The 16457-nt window shown below is 42.7% G+C and overlaps 1 protein-coding gene across 1 annotated transcript; it reads right to left on the bottom strand.

Moving 5' to 3' along the window:
* Nucleotides 1-3160: 3160 nt before the first annotated feature.
* Nucleotides 3161-15300, bottom strand: LOC130290604 (catechol O-methyltransferase A-like). The gene is made up of 5 exons (XM_056538453.1): nt 15152-15300; nt 9960-10280; nt 8496-8689; nt 4597-4728; nt 3161-3549 (listed from the first exon to the last, which is right to left on the bottom strand). Exons 2-5 carry the CDS (start codon nt 10231-10233, stop codon nt 3370-3372), a joined length of 780 nt encoding a protein of 259 aa, XP_056394428.1. The 5' UTR covers nt 10234-10280; nt 15152-15300; the 3' UTR covers nt 3161-3369.
* Between the last annotated feature and the right edge of the window lie 1157 nt (nt 15301-16457).

Below are 16457 nucleotides of genomic sequence, written 5' to 3'. Positions count from 1 at the left end.
TACAGATGGCATCATCTGACATTTCTGCAGATTACTGTTAATCCACGTTTGCTGCTCCTTTCCCCGGTGACACAATTATTATACATGACATCACTCCAGGATCGGATACAATGTAGATACATACAGAAGGGGGCGCAATCTAGATGTGTGTATGTATATATAATATGCGCGCATGGAGAGGTGCCCTTCTAGGTACCCTCTATGGTCCAGAGTATTAACATTACAGGGTATTATGTTTTATTTATATGGGACAACAAGGCTCAGATACTCCAGCTCAGCAGAGTGTATCACTTTAAAGGCTTAGATCAGTGTTTCCCAACCATGGTGCCTCCAGCTGTTGCCAAACTACAACTCCCAGCATGCCCGGACAGCCAACGGCTGTCCGGGCATGCTGGGAGTTGTAGTTTGACAACAGCGGGAGGCACCCTGGTTGGGAAACAATGGCTTAGATACTCCAGTGGAAAACTTTATTTATTTATTTTTTAATCAACTGGTGCCAGAAAGTTTAACAGATTTGTAAATTACTTCTATTAAAAAAAAAAAAAAGTTTTTCCTTCCAGTACTTTTTAGCAGCTGTATGCTACAGAGGAAATTCTTTTTGAATTTTTTTTTTTTTTGTCTTGTTCACAGTGCTCTCTGCTGACACCTGATGCCCGTATCAGGAACTGTCCAGAGCAGGAAAAAAATCCTCATAGCAAACCTATGCTGCTCTGGACAGTTCCTGACACAGACAGGTGTCAGCAGAGAGCACTGTGGACAAGACAAAAAAATAAACAAGGGAAAAAAAAAAAAAAAAAATTTCCTCTGTAGCATAAAGCTGCTAATAAGTAATGGAAGGATGAAGATTTTTTTGATAGAAGCAATTTACAACTCTGTTTAACTTTCTGGCTCCAGTTAATTAAAAAAAAAAAAAGATTTCCACCGGAGTACCCCTTTAAGCAAACCCTGTATCTCACATGAAAAGCTGAAATACTTCCGTTCAGCAGCGTTTACGCCTTTTACAGTGCAGGATCATTTACATATTTTAATATTTAATTAAATTATTTTTGGATTGCTATACATAGGCATGGCACTGATCAGTGATAATGGCAATTTACTTCTATAGTCAATAGGAGGTTCACCAGAGCAGGTGAGAGGAGCTCCATCTTTACTTATCGGCCCCCCGCAATTGTGCTGTGTGGTCCGATGAGTCCCCCTTATTGGAGTACTCCATTGGAATTTTTTATTTTATTTAAATGAACTGGTGCCTGAAAGTTAAACAGATTTGTAAATAACTTCTATTTAAAAAAAATAAAATTAATCCATCCAGTACTTATCAGCTGCTGTATGCTCCAGAGGAAGTTGTGTAGTTCTTTCCTGTCTGACCACAGTGCTCTCTGCTGACACCTCTGTCCATTGTCCATGTCAGGAACTGTCTGGAGCAGAAGAAGATTTGTTCCTACTCTGGGCACTTCCTGACATGGACAGAGGTGTCAGTAGAGAGAACTGTGGTCAGACAGGAAAGAACTACACAACTTCCAGTGGAGCATACAGCAGCTAAGTACTGAAAGGATTAAGATTTTTAAATGGATGTAATTCACAAATCTGTTTAACTTTCTGGCACCAGTTCATTTAAAACAATTTTTTTTTTCCACCGGAGTACCCCTTTAAGCCCAGCAGATACCATGATTAGAGATGAGTGAATTTACATTAAATTTGATTAGTCACGAACTTCTCGGCTCGGCAGTTGATGACTTTTCCTGCATAAATGAGTTTAGCTTTCAGGTGCTCCGGTGGCTGGAGACTCTCTCCTAGGACTGTATCCACCTTTTCCAGCCCATGGGAGCACCTGAAAGCTGAACTCATTTATGCAGGAAAAGTCAGCAACTGCCGAGCCGAGAAGTTTGTGACGAATCGAATTTACTGTAAGTTCGCTCATCTCTAATCAGGACATCTGAAGGCTAAATGGCCAATATCAGCCTGATCGCTGATGTCCCCCGTTATCCACAGGTCCCAGCTTATAGTGTCGGGAGACACGGAACCCTGTGACGTACATGTACGTCGCTGTGCACCAAGTACTGGGGCACATTGACGTACATGTATGTCGCTTGTCCTTTTAAGGGTTAACCGTGCGAGTTGAGTGAGTCTGTGTCCTTCCTAATTCTGCCAGCTCTAAGTCATTCCCTAATCCTTGCAGGCCTTTCTCTCTCATGAGCGGCCCCCTCCTGCTTGGTGACCTAAATCCCTGAGCCCCCGTCATTACACTAATTACAGCCTATTAGCCGAGGTGCCGATTCGGCATTTGTGTCCTGTCCTGGAATGTGGGGCCTCCCCATCCCTGGCACCAGAGAGGCATATTCTTTATCAGTGGTCTCCAAACTGTGGACCTCCAGCGGTTGCAAAACTACAACTCCCAGCATGCCCGGACAGCCAACGGCTGTCCGGGCATGCTGGGAGTTGTAGTTTTGCAACAGCTGGAGGTCCACAGTTTGGAGACCACTGATAGAACTCCCAAAATTCTCTAATAGTGTATAAGTTACCTTACAATCTTTCCCATTTGTCACCCTTCTTTTCCAAATGTGGAAAAGTAGAGTGGCTTGCTGGAAGTTGTAGTTTTGCAACAGCTGGAGGTCCATAATTTGGAGACCACTGAAATAGATTTTAAAGGGGTACTCCCCTGGAAATTTTATTTATTTATTTTTTATAAACTGGTGCCAGAAGGTTAAACAGATTTGTAAATTACTTCTATTAAAAAAAAAATCTTAATCCTTCCAGTACTTATCAGCTGTTGTATGCTCCACAGGAAGTTCTTTTCTTTTTGAATTTCCTTTCCGTCTAACCACAGTGCTCTCTGCTGACACCTCTGTCCATGTCAGGAACTGTCCAGAGTAGGAGCAAATCCCCATAGAAAACCTATCCTGCTCTGGGCAGTTCCTGACATGGACAGAGGTGTCAGCAGAGAGCAGTGTGGTCAGACAGAAAGGAAATTCAAAAAGAAAAGAACTTCCTGTGGAGCATACAACAGCTGATAAGTACAGGAAGGATTAACATTTTTAAATAGAAGTAATTTACAAATCTGTTTAACTTTCTGGCACCAGTTGATTAAAAAAAAAAAAAAGTTTTCCAGGGGAGTACCCCTTTAAGTAACTAACTAGAAGAAGACAACTAAAGGACTGTTTTTTTTTTTTTTTTTTTATATTGTAGATGAAAACTTTAGTATTTTTTAGGCAAAAAAAAATGTCTGTCTCCAAGGACCTGACGAGAGCAGCGTGCCGTAACCCATGTGAGCCCCTTAAATTTCTCATGCCCGGGTTTCGGGTGCCCCTTATATCATTGCCAGTCCATCGACCTTCCCTGGCCACGTTTTGTTTTTTCTTTTCTGAAAGTCCGTCATCCTAGGAAGACCGATTTCTCCACACCGTCCTCCACCTGCAGGTACTCCAGCACGGACTTGAAGTATTGGCTCCGGTAGCGCGGGCTGTTCCTCACGTACTGCAGGTAGTCGGGAGCTCCGGGACAGGTGACGTTGTCGGCCAAGAGAACAGAGCCCGCCTTCAGCAAGCCGCATTCCTGGAGAGAGGATGGAAGGTATGATTGCCCATATCATGTAAACATCACTACTCCTACAGCTCTATCTGTATACTGCTGCTGCTATCTCTATGGGATCAGGATATATAGTAGTTATGCACTTCCCATCCCAGCTCTATGTGTATACTGCTGCTATCTATAGGACCAGGATATATAGTAGTCATACACTTCCCCCTCCCAGTTCTGTCTGTATACTGCTGCTATCTCTATGGGATCAGGATATATAGTGGTTATGCCCCGCCTCTCCAACTCTATCTGTATACTGCTTCCTCTATGGGATCAGGATATATAGAAGTTATACACCTCCCCTCCAGCTCTATCTGTATACTGCTGCTATCTCTATGGAATCACTGTATATAGTAGTGATTCACCTCCCCTCCAGCTATATCTCTATAGGATCAGAATATATAGTAGTTATACACATCCCATCCAGCTCTTATCTGTATACTGCTGCTGCTATCTCTATGGGATCAGGATATGTAGTAGTTATACACCTCCCCTCCAGATCTATCTGTATACTGCTGCTATCTCTATGGAATCACTGTATATAGTAGTGATTCACCTCCCCTCCAGCTATATCTCTATGGGATCAGGATATATAGTAGTGATTTACCTCCCCTCCAGCTCTATCTCCATGGTATCAGGATATATAGAAGTTATACACCTCCCCTCCAGCTCTATCTGTATACTGCTGCTGCTATCTCTATGGAATCACTGTATATAGTAGGGATTCACCTCCCCTCCACTATATCTCTATAGGATCAGGATATATAGTAGTTATACACCTCCCCTCCAGCTCTGTCTGTATACTGCTGCTGCTATCTCGGCTGCGGGATCAGGATATATAGAAGTTACACCCCACCCCACCCACTTTTCCGGTGGCGGAAATTCAGAAGTGTGAATGGGAGTGCGGAATCCCATAGAAGTCTATTGGAGATTCTGCTGTGTGAATAGACCCTTACTTGTGGTTTATAGGAATCTTTCCTACTCCTCTCCATGTTAATGTCAGCAGATAACATGTCCACTTACCTCCAGCAGTTTGGTGTCGGGGAGGTAGCTGACTTTCCAGTGGTCAATAAAGACGAGGTCAAATGTCTCAATGTCCAGTTTCTTTTTGAGTTGCGGAATCAGGGCCGAGCTGGATCCAACCAACAGCTCCACCTATAAGACAGGATCATTTCATCACCCAGAAGGAAAACAATATGGCTGATAATACAGTTTCTAGAGTCTGAAAGGGTTAATTTGCATAATAGGGGTATAATGTAAGGGGTATTCCAAAAAATATAAAAATGCTGCAGAAGCATATAATATTGCTTACCTGCCTGCCCAGGTTCTGAAGCCACCAACAATCTATTTTGTTTTGAGGTCTTAATCATGTGCTTCCTGGATTAGCAGTTGCTCAGTACTACAATTACCAGAATGCATTGTTTTCCATGAATTGTTATTGCAGCTATCACATCCTGCCTACTCTCCTCCCATAGCACTCCTGTCAGTTCCTTGCCAGAGTTGCTGCAGATCTTATTTCCTAGCAGACAATTGCACAGTCAGTGAAATTGCAGTACCTGCTGTATTTATTCCTTGTCTGCTCCTCTGCCTATGACATTGTTTAGCACAAGGCAGCATTCTGTGACCTCACTTCATTTTTCCCTTAATGTCCCAATAAAGATATATATGTATATAACAGGGAGAAGGGGTTAGTCAGAGGGCAGTAATAGAGCTCAGAGACAAAATCTTGACACTCCTCCTAAGACAGCAGGATGATGATGTCTTGTCTCAGAAGAGAGGGAAGAGGTGAGGAGCTGCAGAGTCAAACCATACTGACAATGACACGACTACACACAGAAGAAAGAGAGAAGCTGGGGTGCTGCTGAGGTTACACCACAGTGACAAAGAAGCCTATACAACTTCCTGTCAGGAGAAAAGAAGGTGCTGCTGAGACAAGACTACACTGACAATGACAGGTCTACACAACTTCCTGTCAGGTGAGAGGGAGGAGTCAGAGAGCTGCTGCGACAACACTACACCGACAATGAGAGGTCTACACAAGTTCCTGTCAGGAGAGAAGAAGACGCTGCTGAGACAAGACTACACTGACAATGAGAGGTCTACACAACTTCCTGTCAGGAGAGAACAAGACGCTGCTGAGACAAGACTACACTGACAATGAGGGGTCTACACAACTTCCTGTCAGGAGAGAGGGAGGAGTCAGAGAGCTGCTGGGACAACACTACACCGAGAATGAGAGGCCTACACAACTTCCTGTCAGGGGTGAATCCCTCAAAAACATGCTGAAGCCAGTACAATTTGTGCTAACACTATATTAGTAAGAAATATATATATATATATTTTTTTTTTTTTTTTTTTGGGGGGTGACATTTTTATTTAAACACTATTCTTTTTTTTATACCAGAGTACCCCTTTAAATAAAATGTAATCTGCAAACTCAAGACATTCATATGACTGTTGTCTTTTTATTTGGCTTTGAAGACCCTCCGGGGCCCATATGTGACCCCCTACCCCCAATATTTCAACCCCCCCTCACAGGCCAGATTATAAATAAGTTTCTATCCCTCTATGAATCACTGTAGAATAAAGAGATGTGTCCTCTATGAATGTGCCAAGGTCTCTGCTGTCAGATCCGTCCTCCCTATAGGTTTTATCTTAACGCTCGTTTACCCCGCGCCTCCCCGGTACTACAGCCCTGAGCCCAATGACATGACAATCATGAACCAGGAGGTGTTCTCCGCACTTGGCATAATGAAGACGGGCACCGAGAGAGGAGCAGGGGGTAATGGCTGGATTGTCTCATGGGAACCAGACATTAATTCGCTCATTTTTAGCAGCTGGTTCCACTTTACGCTGACGGCCTGAACATCGGTAATTCACTACATATTTTCAGAATACCGTCTTGTTACCAGGCCCCATATGTGCGCATAGACCAGTAGTCTTCAACTTGCGGACCTGCAGATGTTGCAAAACTACAACTCCCAGCATGCCCGGACAGCCGTTGGCTGTCCGAGCATGCTGGGAATTGTAGTTTTGCAACATCTGGAGGTCCGCAGGTTGAAGACCACTGGCAAAGACTGTACTTGGTTCACAATGTGTCCTGTTTAGGCCGTGTTCACACTGTGGACCCTCCAGTTGTTGCAAAACTACAACTCCCAGCATGCCTACAATAAAAAAAAATAAAGTCCTTGAGTCGTCTATTCAGTTGCTTAAAATCTATATCAGTGGTCTCCAAACTGAGGACATCCAGCTGTTGCAAAACTACAACTCCCAGAATGCCACTTTCCACTTATCGACAATCGGGAAAGCAGGGTGGCAGACGGGAAAGATTGTAAGATAACCCAGAGCTCCCTAAATTCACTAATAGTGTATATCAGTGGTCTCCAAAATGTGGACCTCCAGCTGTTGCAAAACTACAACTCCCAGCATGCCCGGACAGCCGTTGGCAGGAACTGTACATTCGCTATGGCGAATTATTCCTGCTCTGGACAGTTCCTGACATGGACAGAGGTGTCAGCAGAGAGCACTGTGGTCAGACTGGAAAGAACTACACAACTTTCTCTGGAGCATACAGCAGCTGATAAGTACTGGAAAGATTAAGAATTTTATATAGAACTAATTTGCAAATCTGTATAATTTTCTGGCACTAGATGATCTGGAAACCGTTTTCCCCCCCTCTGGAGTACCCCTTTAAATTAATCCCAGCCCAACGTCCATACGTAGCTTCCCATGCTTTGGCTCGTAGAGAACATTACTACCATGCAATAGGTGGCTGTTCAATTGACTTTTATGGACTTTTTTTAATCTATAAATACGTATTGTGCAATAATATATTTTACATTTTTATTATTTTATATATGTTATAGTCCATATCAAGGGCCCTGCTTGGACATTTATTGTTTAAAATATTAAATAATACTCTATATACAACTAGTCTGTCAGTTTATCCTCATATATATATATATATGTCTGTATTATATTTTTTTCCTATTCCTTTTGGCACGAAGGGTTACGTGCAACACAAGTACCTCAATATATATATATGATATATATTTATTATTATTTTTAATTTTTTTACATAGTGTGAGCCCCCCAACTTGGCTTGGTTCATATAAGCCAGTGGTCTCCAAACTGTGACCCTCCAGCTGTTGCAAAACGACAACCCCCAGCATGCCCGGACAGCCGTTGGCTGTCCGGGCATGCTGGGAGTTGTCATTTTGCAACAGCTGGAGGACCACAGTTTGAAGTCCACTGATGTGAAGCTACATATCGGCATTCTGTAGCAGCTTTAATCTTTTACCTTGAGGATTTGGGTGGCAAGGCTTGGCCTACACCTGGCGCCGCCCGTCCTGTAGGATTAAGAGTGAATATTAGGGATTGCGGCGCCGACTTCTTTACTTTTCTGTATTAAATCAATCCCAGGCTTATCTGGCTCCGACACACAAAGCAAAGCGACGATAAAGCTTGTAAATCCTATATTTCCAAGAACTGATCCTAAATGGCTGGCGGGGCGTTGGGGGGATGGGAATCTCACCTTACACGTCTGACCTGTTGGCCGCTTCTCTGCAGATTTTTCCCGCGCAGAAAGTGAGGACGGAGTCAATGGGTATTGGGGAGTGCGAGAAAACAGCTGAAGGGGCAGCTGCAGACACTGTAGTGTTGTATAGAGAAGAGCCTCTTGGAGGCGCCACTTGCGCTGATGGCAAGTGGACTGCATGGCGGTCTGCTCTGGCTGAGTGCAAGAGGAGGGAGGAGTGGGGGGTAATGGAAAATCAGATATAAGGGGCAGCTATGGGTGCACGGGGGATAAAGGAGAAATCGGGTGGAGTGAATGACAAAAGAGAGAGAGATGAATGAGACATCACGGATATGGAAAAGCTGCTGCCCAACATGTTCCTGGCACAATGCCCCCTGCTACCCACCTGTGAATCCAGTCCTGCAAGCTGAAACAGCTCTCTGGCCACCTGGGCATAATGGGGGTTCATTTCTATAGTAATAAGTCGAGCGCCAGGGGGCAGAAGACGGGCAATCCTTAATGTTGAATATCCACAGTATGTGCCGAGCTCCAGTACATAACGGGGGCGAGTCTCCAATACCACCGCATCCAGAATCTCACCTGGCATCACAATAAAAAGAAGATGTTATACTAGAGAAGATAAATCACATTTATATTTTTGATTACCCTATATATACAAGAATATAACTACTATAATACTGCCTCCTATATACAAGAATATAATACTGCTCCTATATACAAGAATATAACTACTATAATACTGCTCCTATATACAAGAATATAACTGCTATAATACTGCTCCTATATACAAGAATATAACTACTATAATACTGCTCCTATATACAAGGATATAACTACTATAATACTTCTCCTATATACAAGAATATAACTACTATAATACTGCCTCCTATATACAAGAATATAACTACTATAATACTGCTCCTATATACAAGAATATATCTACTATAATACTGCCTCCTATATACAAGAATATATCTACTATAATACTGCTCCTATATACAAGAATATAACTACTATAATACTGCTCCTATATACAAGGATATAACTACTATAATACTTCTCCTATATACAAGAATATAACTACTATAATACTGCCTCCTATATACAAGAATATAACTACTATAATACTGCTCCTATATACAAGAATATATCTACTATAATACTGCCTCCTATATACAAGAATATATCTACTATAATACTGCCTCCTATATACAAGAATATAACTACTATAATACTGCCTCCTATATACAAGAATATAACTACTATAATACTGCCTCCTATATACAAGAATATAACTACTATAATACTGCTCCTATATACAAGAATATAACTACTATAATACTGCTCCTATATACAAGAATATAACTACTATAATACTGCTCCTATATACAAGAATATAACTACTATAATACTGCTCCTATATACAAGAATATAACTACTATAATACTGCTCCTATATACAAGAATATAACTACTATAATACTGCTCCTATATACAAGAATATAACTACTATAATACTGCTCCTATATACAAGAATATAACTACTATAATACTGCTCCTATATACAAGAATATATCTACTATAATACTGCTCCTATATACAAGAATATAACTACTATAATACTGCTCCTATATACAAGAATATAACTACTATAATACTGCTGCTATATACAAGAATATAACTACTATAATACTGCTGCTATATACAAGAATATAACTACTATAATACTGCTCCTATATACAAGAATATAACTACTATAATACTGTCCTCCCAATCACTATATAATACCTTTAGTACTTCTAATAACCCAATATTCCTCAGCAGTTGAAGTGACTGGATGTCTTACTCACCTTTCTTATCTCCAATATTCATGGCCCATTCCACGTTGGAGCAGAAGGAATCTATGGCAGATATGACACTGGGGGCGTCCCCATGTTTGGCACAGCGCTGTACATACTGCAGGATCCGTACAGGCCTAGTTGTTCCAGACAGAAAATCTCGTATTCTTTCCAGGTAGTTATCGTGCCACCATAGAGCCCATTCCCCATTGGTACGCACTCGCCAGATAACCAGGAGGACAATGCCCACCACTACGGCTGCGAGAGTCAGGACCGCAGCCAGCATCACGTGACCGGCGTCAGATACCAAAAACAGGACGACAAGACCAGCACCTGCATTAAGACCGACAAGGACACAGTCAACATCAGCAACAATGGTGTAACATGCATCGGTCTGGGGTCCAAACCTTTTTTTACTCACAGAGGATGATCCTGACAATACAAAATTAATGAAGAATGGAGAAGTATTAAAGGGGTTATCCGGCATTTTGCAATAATTCATATCCTGAAAAAAATATATATATATACTTACCTAGCCCCTGTGCCCCGCAGCTCCGCCAGTCCCTCAATCTTTGCTCTTCTTGGGACAACATTGTATCGTTTTCCTCAACCAATCAGAAAGCCGATCCTGTGTCAGTTCCCGGTGGCGTAAGCTCCTGGTACTGCACATGTGCAAGAACACACGTCCATTCCTGCTCTGTCCAGCAAATATGATGTCACTCGCAGGCAAAAGCAATCGATAGCAGAGCCATTCTGCTCATCAGACTTCTCTTGAGAGTGCAGTTCTTGCCCACCTAGGGGCAGCCGTGTATAGGGTTAGGGTCCGGGGCTACACTTTCATGCCATGACTAAGGATCTTGGATGATCTGAAACGTGCCAGCGTTGCTATCCTGTTGTATGAATGAATAAAGAATTCCTGTTTTGTCACATTATTGACGCTGGACATTACGCCCTTGTACACTTTAGCGTTTGGGTACAGTATCCCCAAAAATATACACTTGCCTCCTTAAAGGGGTACTCCGGTGGGAAAAAAAAAACTAGTGCCAGAAAATTAGAAAGATCTGTAAATGACTTCTATTTAAAAATCTTAATCCTTCCTGTACTTATCAGATGCTGTATGTTCCACAGGAAGTTCTTTTCTTTTTGGGTTTCTTTCCAGTGTGACCACAGTGCTCTCTGTTGACACCTCTGTCCATGTCAGGAACTGTCCAGAGCAGGAGAGGTTTGCTATGGGGATTTGCTCCTGCTCTGGACAGTTCCTGACATGGACAGAGGTGTCAGCAGAGAGCACTGTGGTCAGACAGTATAGAAATTTAAAAAGAAAAGAACTTGCTCTGTAGTATACAGCAGCTGATAAATACTGGAAGGATAAATATTTTAGAAGTAATTTACAAATTGGTTTAACTTTCTGGCACCAGTTGATTTAAAAAACAAACAAAACAAAAAAACAGTTTTCCACTGGAGTACCCCTTTAAAGGAGAAGTATTAGTATCTAGCACAAAAACTGATCCCCTATACGCAGGATGGGGGATAAGTTTTAGACCGCCGTGGTCCGACTGGGGTCTCCTGTACAGGGCCTTGACTTTCCCGGGAACAGAGCGTGACGACCCCCTCACAAAGCTGCGGCCGACATGCCCCCTCCCTATATCTCTATGGGAGAGCAGAAAATAGCCGAACGGCATTCCCATAGATGTATACTGAGGGGGCGTGTCAGTCGCCGCTTCGTGCGGGGATCAACATACCAATCGGACCCCCCTGTGATCTAAAACTCATCCTGCGGGCAGGGGCTACGTTTTTGGGCATGATATATCCTCTTTAAAGGGGTACTCCACTGGAATTTTTTTTTTTGTTTTTTGTTTTTATCAACTGGTGCTAGAAAGTTAAACAGATTTGTAAATTACTTCTATTTAAAAATCTTAATGCTTCCATTACTTATCAGCTGCTGTATGCTTCACAGAAAGTTCCTTTCTTTTTGAATTTCTTTTCTGCCTGATCACAGTTCTCTCTGCTGACACCTCTGTCCATTTTAGGAACTGTCCAGAATAGGAGCAAAGCCACATAGCAAACCTCTCCTGCTCTGGACAGTTCCTGACATGGACAGAGGTGTCAGCAGAGAGCACTGTGGACAGACAGAAAGGAAGTTAAAAAATAAAAGAACTTCCTGTGGAGCATACAGAAGCAGTTAAGTACTGGAAAGATTAAGATTTTTAAATAGAAGGCATTTACAAATCTGTTTAACTTTCTGGCACCAGTTAATTAAAACCCTTTTTTATCCAGGGGAGTACCCCTTTAAAGGGGTACTCCAGTGGAAAACTTTTTTTATTTTATTATTTTTTTAAATCAACTGATGCCAGAAAGTTAAACAGATTTCTAAATTACTTCTATTAAATAATCTTAATCCTTCCATTCTTTTCTTTTTGGATTTCTATTCTGTCACGACCAGAGTGCTCTCTGCTGACCTCTGCTGTCCATTTTAGGAACTGTCCAGAGCAACATATGTTTGCTATGGGGATTTTCTCCTGCTCTGGACAGTTCCTAAAATGGACAGCAGAGAGCACTCTGATCGTGACAGAAGAGAAATCCAAAACGAAAAGCATTTCCTCTGTAGTTTACAGCCACTAATAAGTACTGGAAGGATTAAGATTTTTTTAATAGAAGAAATTTACAAATCTGTTTAACTTTCTGGCACCAGTTGATTTTAAAAAATAAAAATAAATAAAATGTTTTCCACCGGAGTACCCCTTTAAGTGTGTTTAGCACTAAGGGACCAGGGTATTACAATGAGCAGAATGGCTCCGCCATCGATTGCTTCTGCCAGCGACTGATGTCTTTTTTGCTGAAAAGATCAGGGATGGGCATGTGCGCTGTACCAGGAATAAATGCGCTCACGTCACTAGAAGTAATGTGGTCCCAGATTTATGATTAGTCCGGGAAAAATGGCAGAACACCGGCAGGTCCTGCACCAAGCACTTGTCTTGGAAGCAGAATTAAAGGGGTTATCCAGGAAAAATACTTTTTTTTATATATCAACCGGCTCCAGAACGTTAAACAGATTTGTAAATTACTTATATTAAAAAATCTTAATCCTTTCAGTACTTATGAGCTTCTGAAGTTAAGGTTGTTCTTTTCTGTCTAAGTCCTCTCTGATGACACGTGTCTCGGGAACCGCCCAGTTTAGAAGACGTTTGCTATGGTAATTTGCTTCTAAACTGGGCGGTTCCCGAGACACGTGTCATCAGAGAGCACTTAGACAGAAAAGAACAACCTTAACTTCAGAAGCTCATAAGTACTGAAAGGATTAAGATTTTTTAATAGAAGTAATTTACAAATCTGTTTAACTTTCTGGAGCCAGTTGATATATACAAAAAAGTTTTTTCCTGGATAACCCTTTTAAGATCAGGGGACCAGATGGAGCTGCGGGGGACCAGGGACAGATAAGTATTATTATTATTTTTTTTTGTTCTATTTAATTCCGGATTACTCATTTAAATCTATGCAGATCCACAAGCATATTAGAAAGTTATGGAGCATTTCCTTTATGCCAGTGGTCCCCAAACCTTGTACCCTCCAGCTATTGCAAAACTACAACTCCCAGCATTCCCGGACAGCCGTTGGCTGTCCGGGTATGCTGGGAGTTGTAGTTTTGCAACATATGAAGGTTCACAGTTTGGCGACCACTGGACTAGAGTGACTTTGGCTGTCCATGCATGCTGGGAGTTGTAGTTTGGCACAGTTTGGTGACCCCCTGCTTCATACAAAGACTGAACTTTATATGGCGGTCTCCGCAGTAAGTTCACAAGTAACCGCCACCATCACATAACCGCAGCTTCCTGCAACTGTTGCACAACTTCTGCCCCACAGGAAACATTGTGGTGAAAGAACTGCAATGTCGCCCCTCCCAAAAGTAGCCATGGAGGCCTATCCTGTAACCCTGTCAATTTGTAGGCAAGATCTTCGTTACCATGGAAAATTTATTTTAAGTTAATAGAATAGGGAAATTCCAATAGGCAAAACAGGCCTAGGGCTACATAGAGACAGAGACTTCTAATCCAGTGCAATACAGTGATCTGTGCACAATCCTGCAAACGGCAGCGGACACTCAATAGTTAAAATCAATCAGTAGCTGCTTTGAATCTCTGTGCAAGCCCTAGGACAGTGTTTCCCCAACCAGGTTGCCCTCAGCTGTTGCAAGACTAAAACTCCCAGCATGCCCAAACAGCTAAGGGCAGTGTTTCCCCAACCAGGGTTCCTTCAACTGTTGCAAAACTACAACTCCCAGCATGCTCGGACAGCCTAGGGAAGTGTTTCCTCAATCAGGGTGCCTCCAGCTGTTGCAAAACTACAACTCCCAGCATGACTAGACGGCTGGGGTGCTTAAAGCTGTTGCAGAACTACAACTCCCAGCATGCCCAGGGCAGTGTTTTCCCCAACCAGGGTGCCTCCAACTGTTGCAAAACTACAACTTTCAGCATGCCCGGACAGCCTAGAGCAGTGTTTGCCCACTCAAAGTGCCTCCAGCTGTTGCAAAACTACAACTCCCAACATGGCCTGGACAGCCTAGGTCAGTGTTTCCCCAACCAGGGTGCCTCCAGCTGTTGCAAAACTAAAACTCCCAGCATGACCAAACGGCTGGGGTGCTTAAAGCTGTTGCAAAACTACAACTCCCAGCACGCCCGAACATCCCAGGGCAGTGTTTTCCCCAACCAGGGTGCCTCTAGCTGTTGCAAAACTACAACTCCCAGCACGCCCAGACATCCCAGGGCAGTGTTTTCCCCAACCAGGGTGCCTCCAGCTGTTGCAAAACTACAACTTTCAGCGTGCCCGGACAGCCTAGAGCAGTGTTTCCCGACTAAGTGCCTCCAGCTGTTGCAAAACTACAACTCCCAACATGGCGCAGACAGCCTAGGACAGTGTTTCCCCAACCAGGGTGCCTCCAGCTGTTGCAAAACTACAACTCCCAGCATGCCCGGACAGCCAACGGCTGTCCGGGCATGCTGGGAGTTGTAGTTTTGCAACAGCTGGAGGCACCCTGGTAGGGGAAACACTGCCATAGGGTTAAAAGAAAGGATTACTATGGCGTAAGATCCATATAAAGCAGCGGCATGGACACAAGGGAAACCTTCCTATAACATGATAGATAGGTAGGTTATATGTAACATCAGGTCATCCTGCGAGGGATCGATTACAGATCTACAGACACTTACTGAGGAATCTGAGGTTTTCCGGCTCTGGGATCCTGGAGTCTTCAGCGGTGCGATGGGTATTTGACTTTACCAGAGGGAGGAGGAGAAGCCAAGATCCTCACACTCCGCCTTCCTTCCAGGAGAACAACAGCCTCTCTGTAGAAACAGAAGAATCCATCAATCCATTCATATGGGCACAAGTTTGTTCGTCTAGTTGCTAGGGAACTACAAATCCCAGGATTCAGTGATTGTGCACTGATCGGTGCGAGCGCCGCTGCTAAGTAACCGGTCCGCGCCGTACTCAGACATTGGATCTGGTAAAACATAGAGCGTTAGGCTGCGTTCACACCTTCAGTTTCTTAGGCTGCGTTCACACCACGTTTTTGCAATACAGTTTCCCGTATCAGGTTTTTGAGGAAAAACTTATTCCTCAAAACCGGACTAAACTGTATCAAAACGTGTGTACAAATTTCAACCTGTATACGGTTAAAAAATGTATACGGTTTGAAAAATGATGTCCGGTTGCATCAGTTTTTGAAGAAAAAAAACGTATACGTTTAAAACTTTTCACTCCATTTTGAATAAAGTTTCACTTGTTTGATTGAAATTCCAAGAAAAAAAAACAAAAATGTGCAAAGTCAAAAACCGTATGGTGAAAACCAGATGGAACCGTACGCACATACGGTTCTGTATGGTTCCCATTGACTCCCATGTTAAAAAAAACGTATAAGGTTTAAGACGGTTTTTCACCCGAACCAAAAAACGTGGTAGACTACGGTTTTAGGTACGGGGTAAAAAAAACGGACAAAACAGTATAAGACGCAAAACGGACTAAGCCGGATGATGCGTATGACATACGGTTTACAATGTTAAGTCAATGCATACGGTTTTCTATATGGTTCCGTACGGTTTTTAACTTGAAACCGTATACGGGAACTGTATAGCAAAAACGTGGTGTGCGTGCACCCTTAAAGGGGTACTCCAGAGGAAAACAAGTGTTTTCAAATCAACTGGTGCCAGAAAGTGAAAAACAGATTTGTAAATCACTTCTATAAAAAAAAAAAATAATAATCTTAATCCTTCCAGTACTTATCAGCTGCTGTATGCTGGAGAGGAAGTTGTGTAGTTCTTTCCAGTCTGACCACAGTGCTCTCTGCTGACACCTCTGCCCATGTCAGGATTCTGTTCAGAGTAGAAGCAAATCCCCATAGTAAACCTCTGCTGCACTGGACAGTACCTAAAATGGTCAGAGGTGTCAGCAGAGAGCACTGTGATCAGACTGGAAAGAACTACACAACTTCCTCTGGAGCATACAGCAGCTGATAAG

Source organism: Hyla sarda, chromosome 9, assembly GCF_029499605.1.
Source record: "Hyla sarda isolate aHylSar1 chromosome 9, aHylSar1.hap1, whole genome shotgun sequence".
In the NCBI taxonomy this organism is placed as follows: Eukaryota; Metazoa; Chordata; class Amphibia; order Anura; family Hylidae; genus Hyla; species Hyla sarda.
Note: the sequence above shows the minus strand (reverse complement) of the source record. Positions and strands in the feature narration are given on the sequence as shown.

Excerpts from the sequence above, each read along its gene's own strand:
- LOC130290604 (XM_056538453.1), bottom strand. The coding sequence starts at position 10,233 with ATGCTGGCTGCGGTCCTGACTCTCGCAGCCGTAGTGGTGGGCATTGTC. Across the intron at positions 8,690-9,959 it reads GAATATTGGAGATAAGAAAG|GTGAGATTCTGGATGCGGTG; the intron begins GTGAGTAAGACA and ends TTGTGATGCCAG. Across the intron at positions 4,729-8,495 it reads TTGCAGGACTGGATTCACAG|GTGGAGCTGTTGGTTGGATC; the intron begins GTGGGTAGCAGG and ends CCTGTCTTATAG.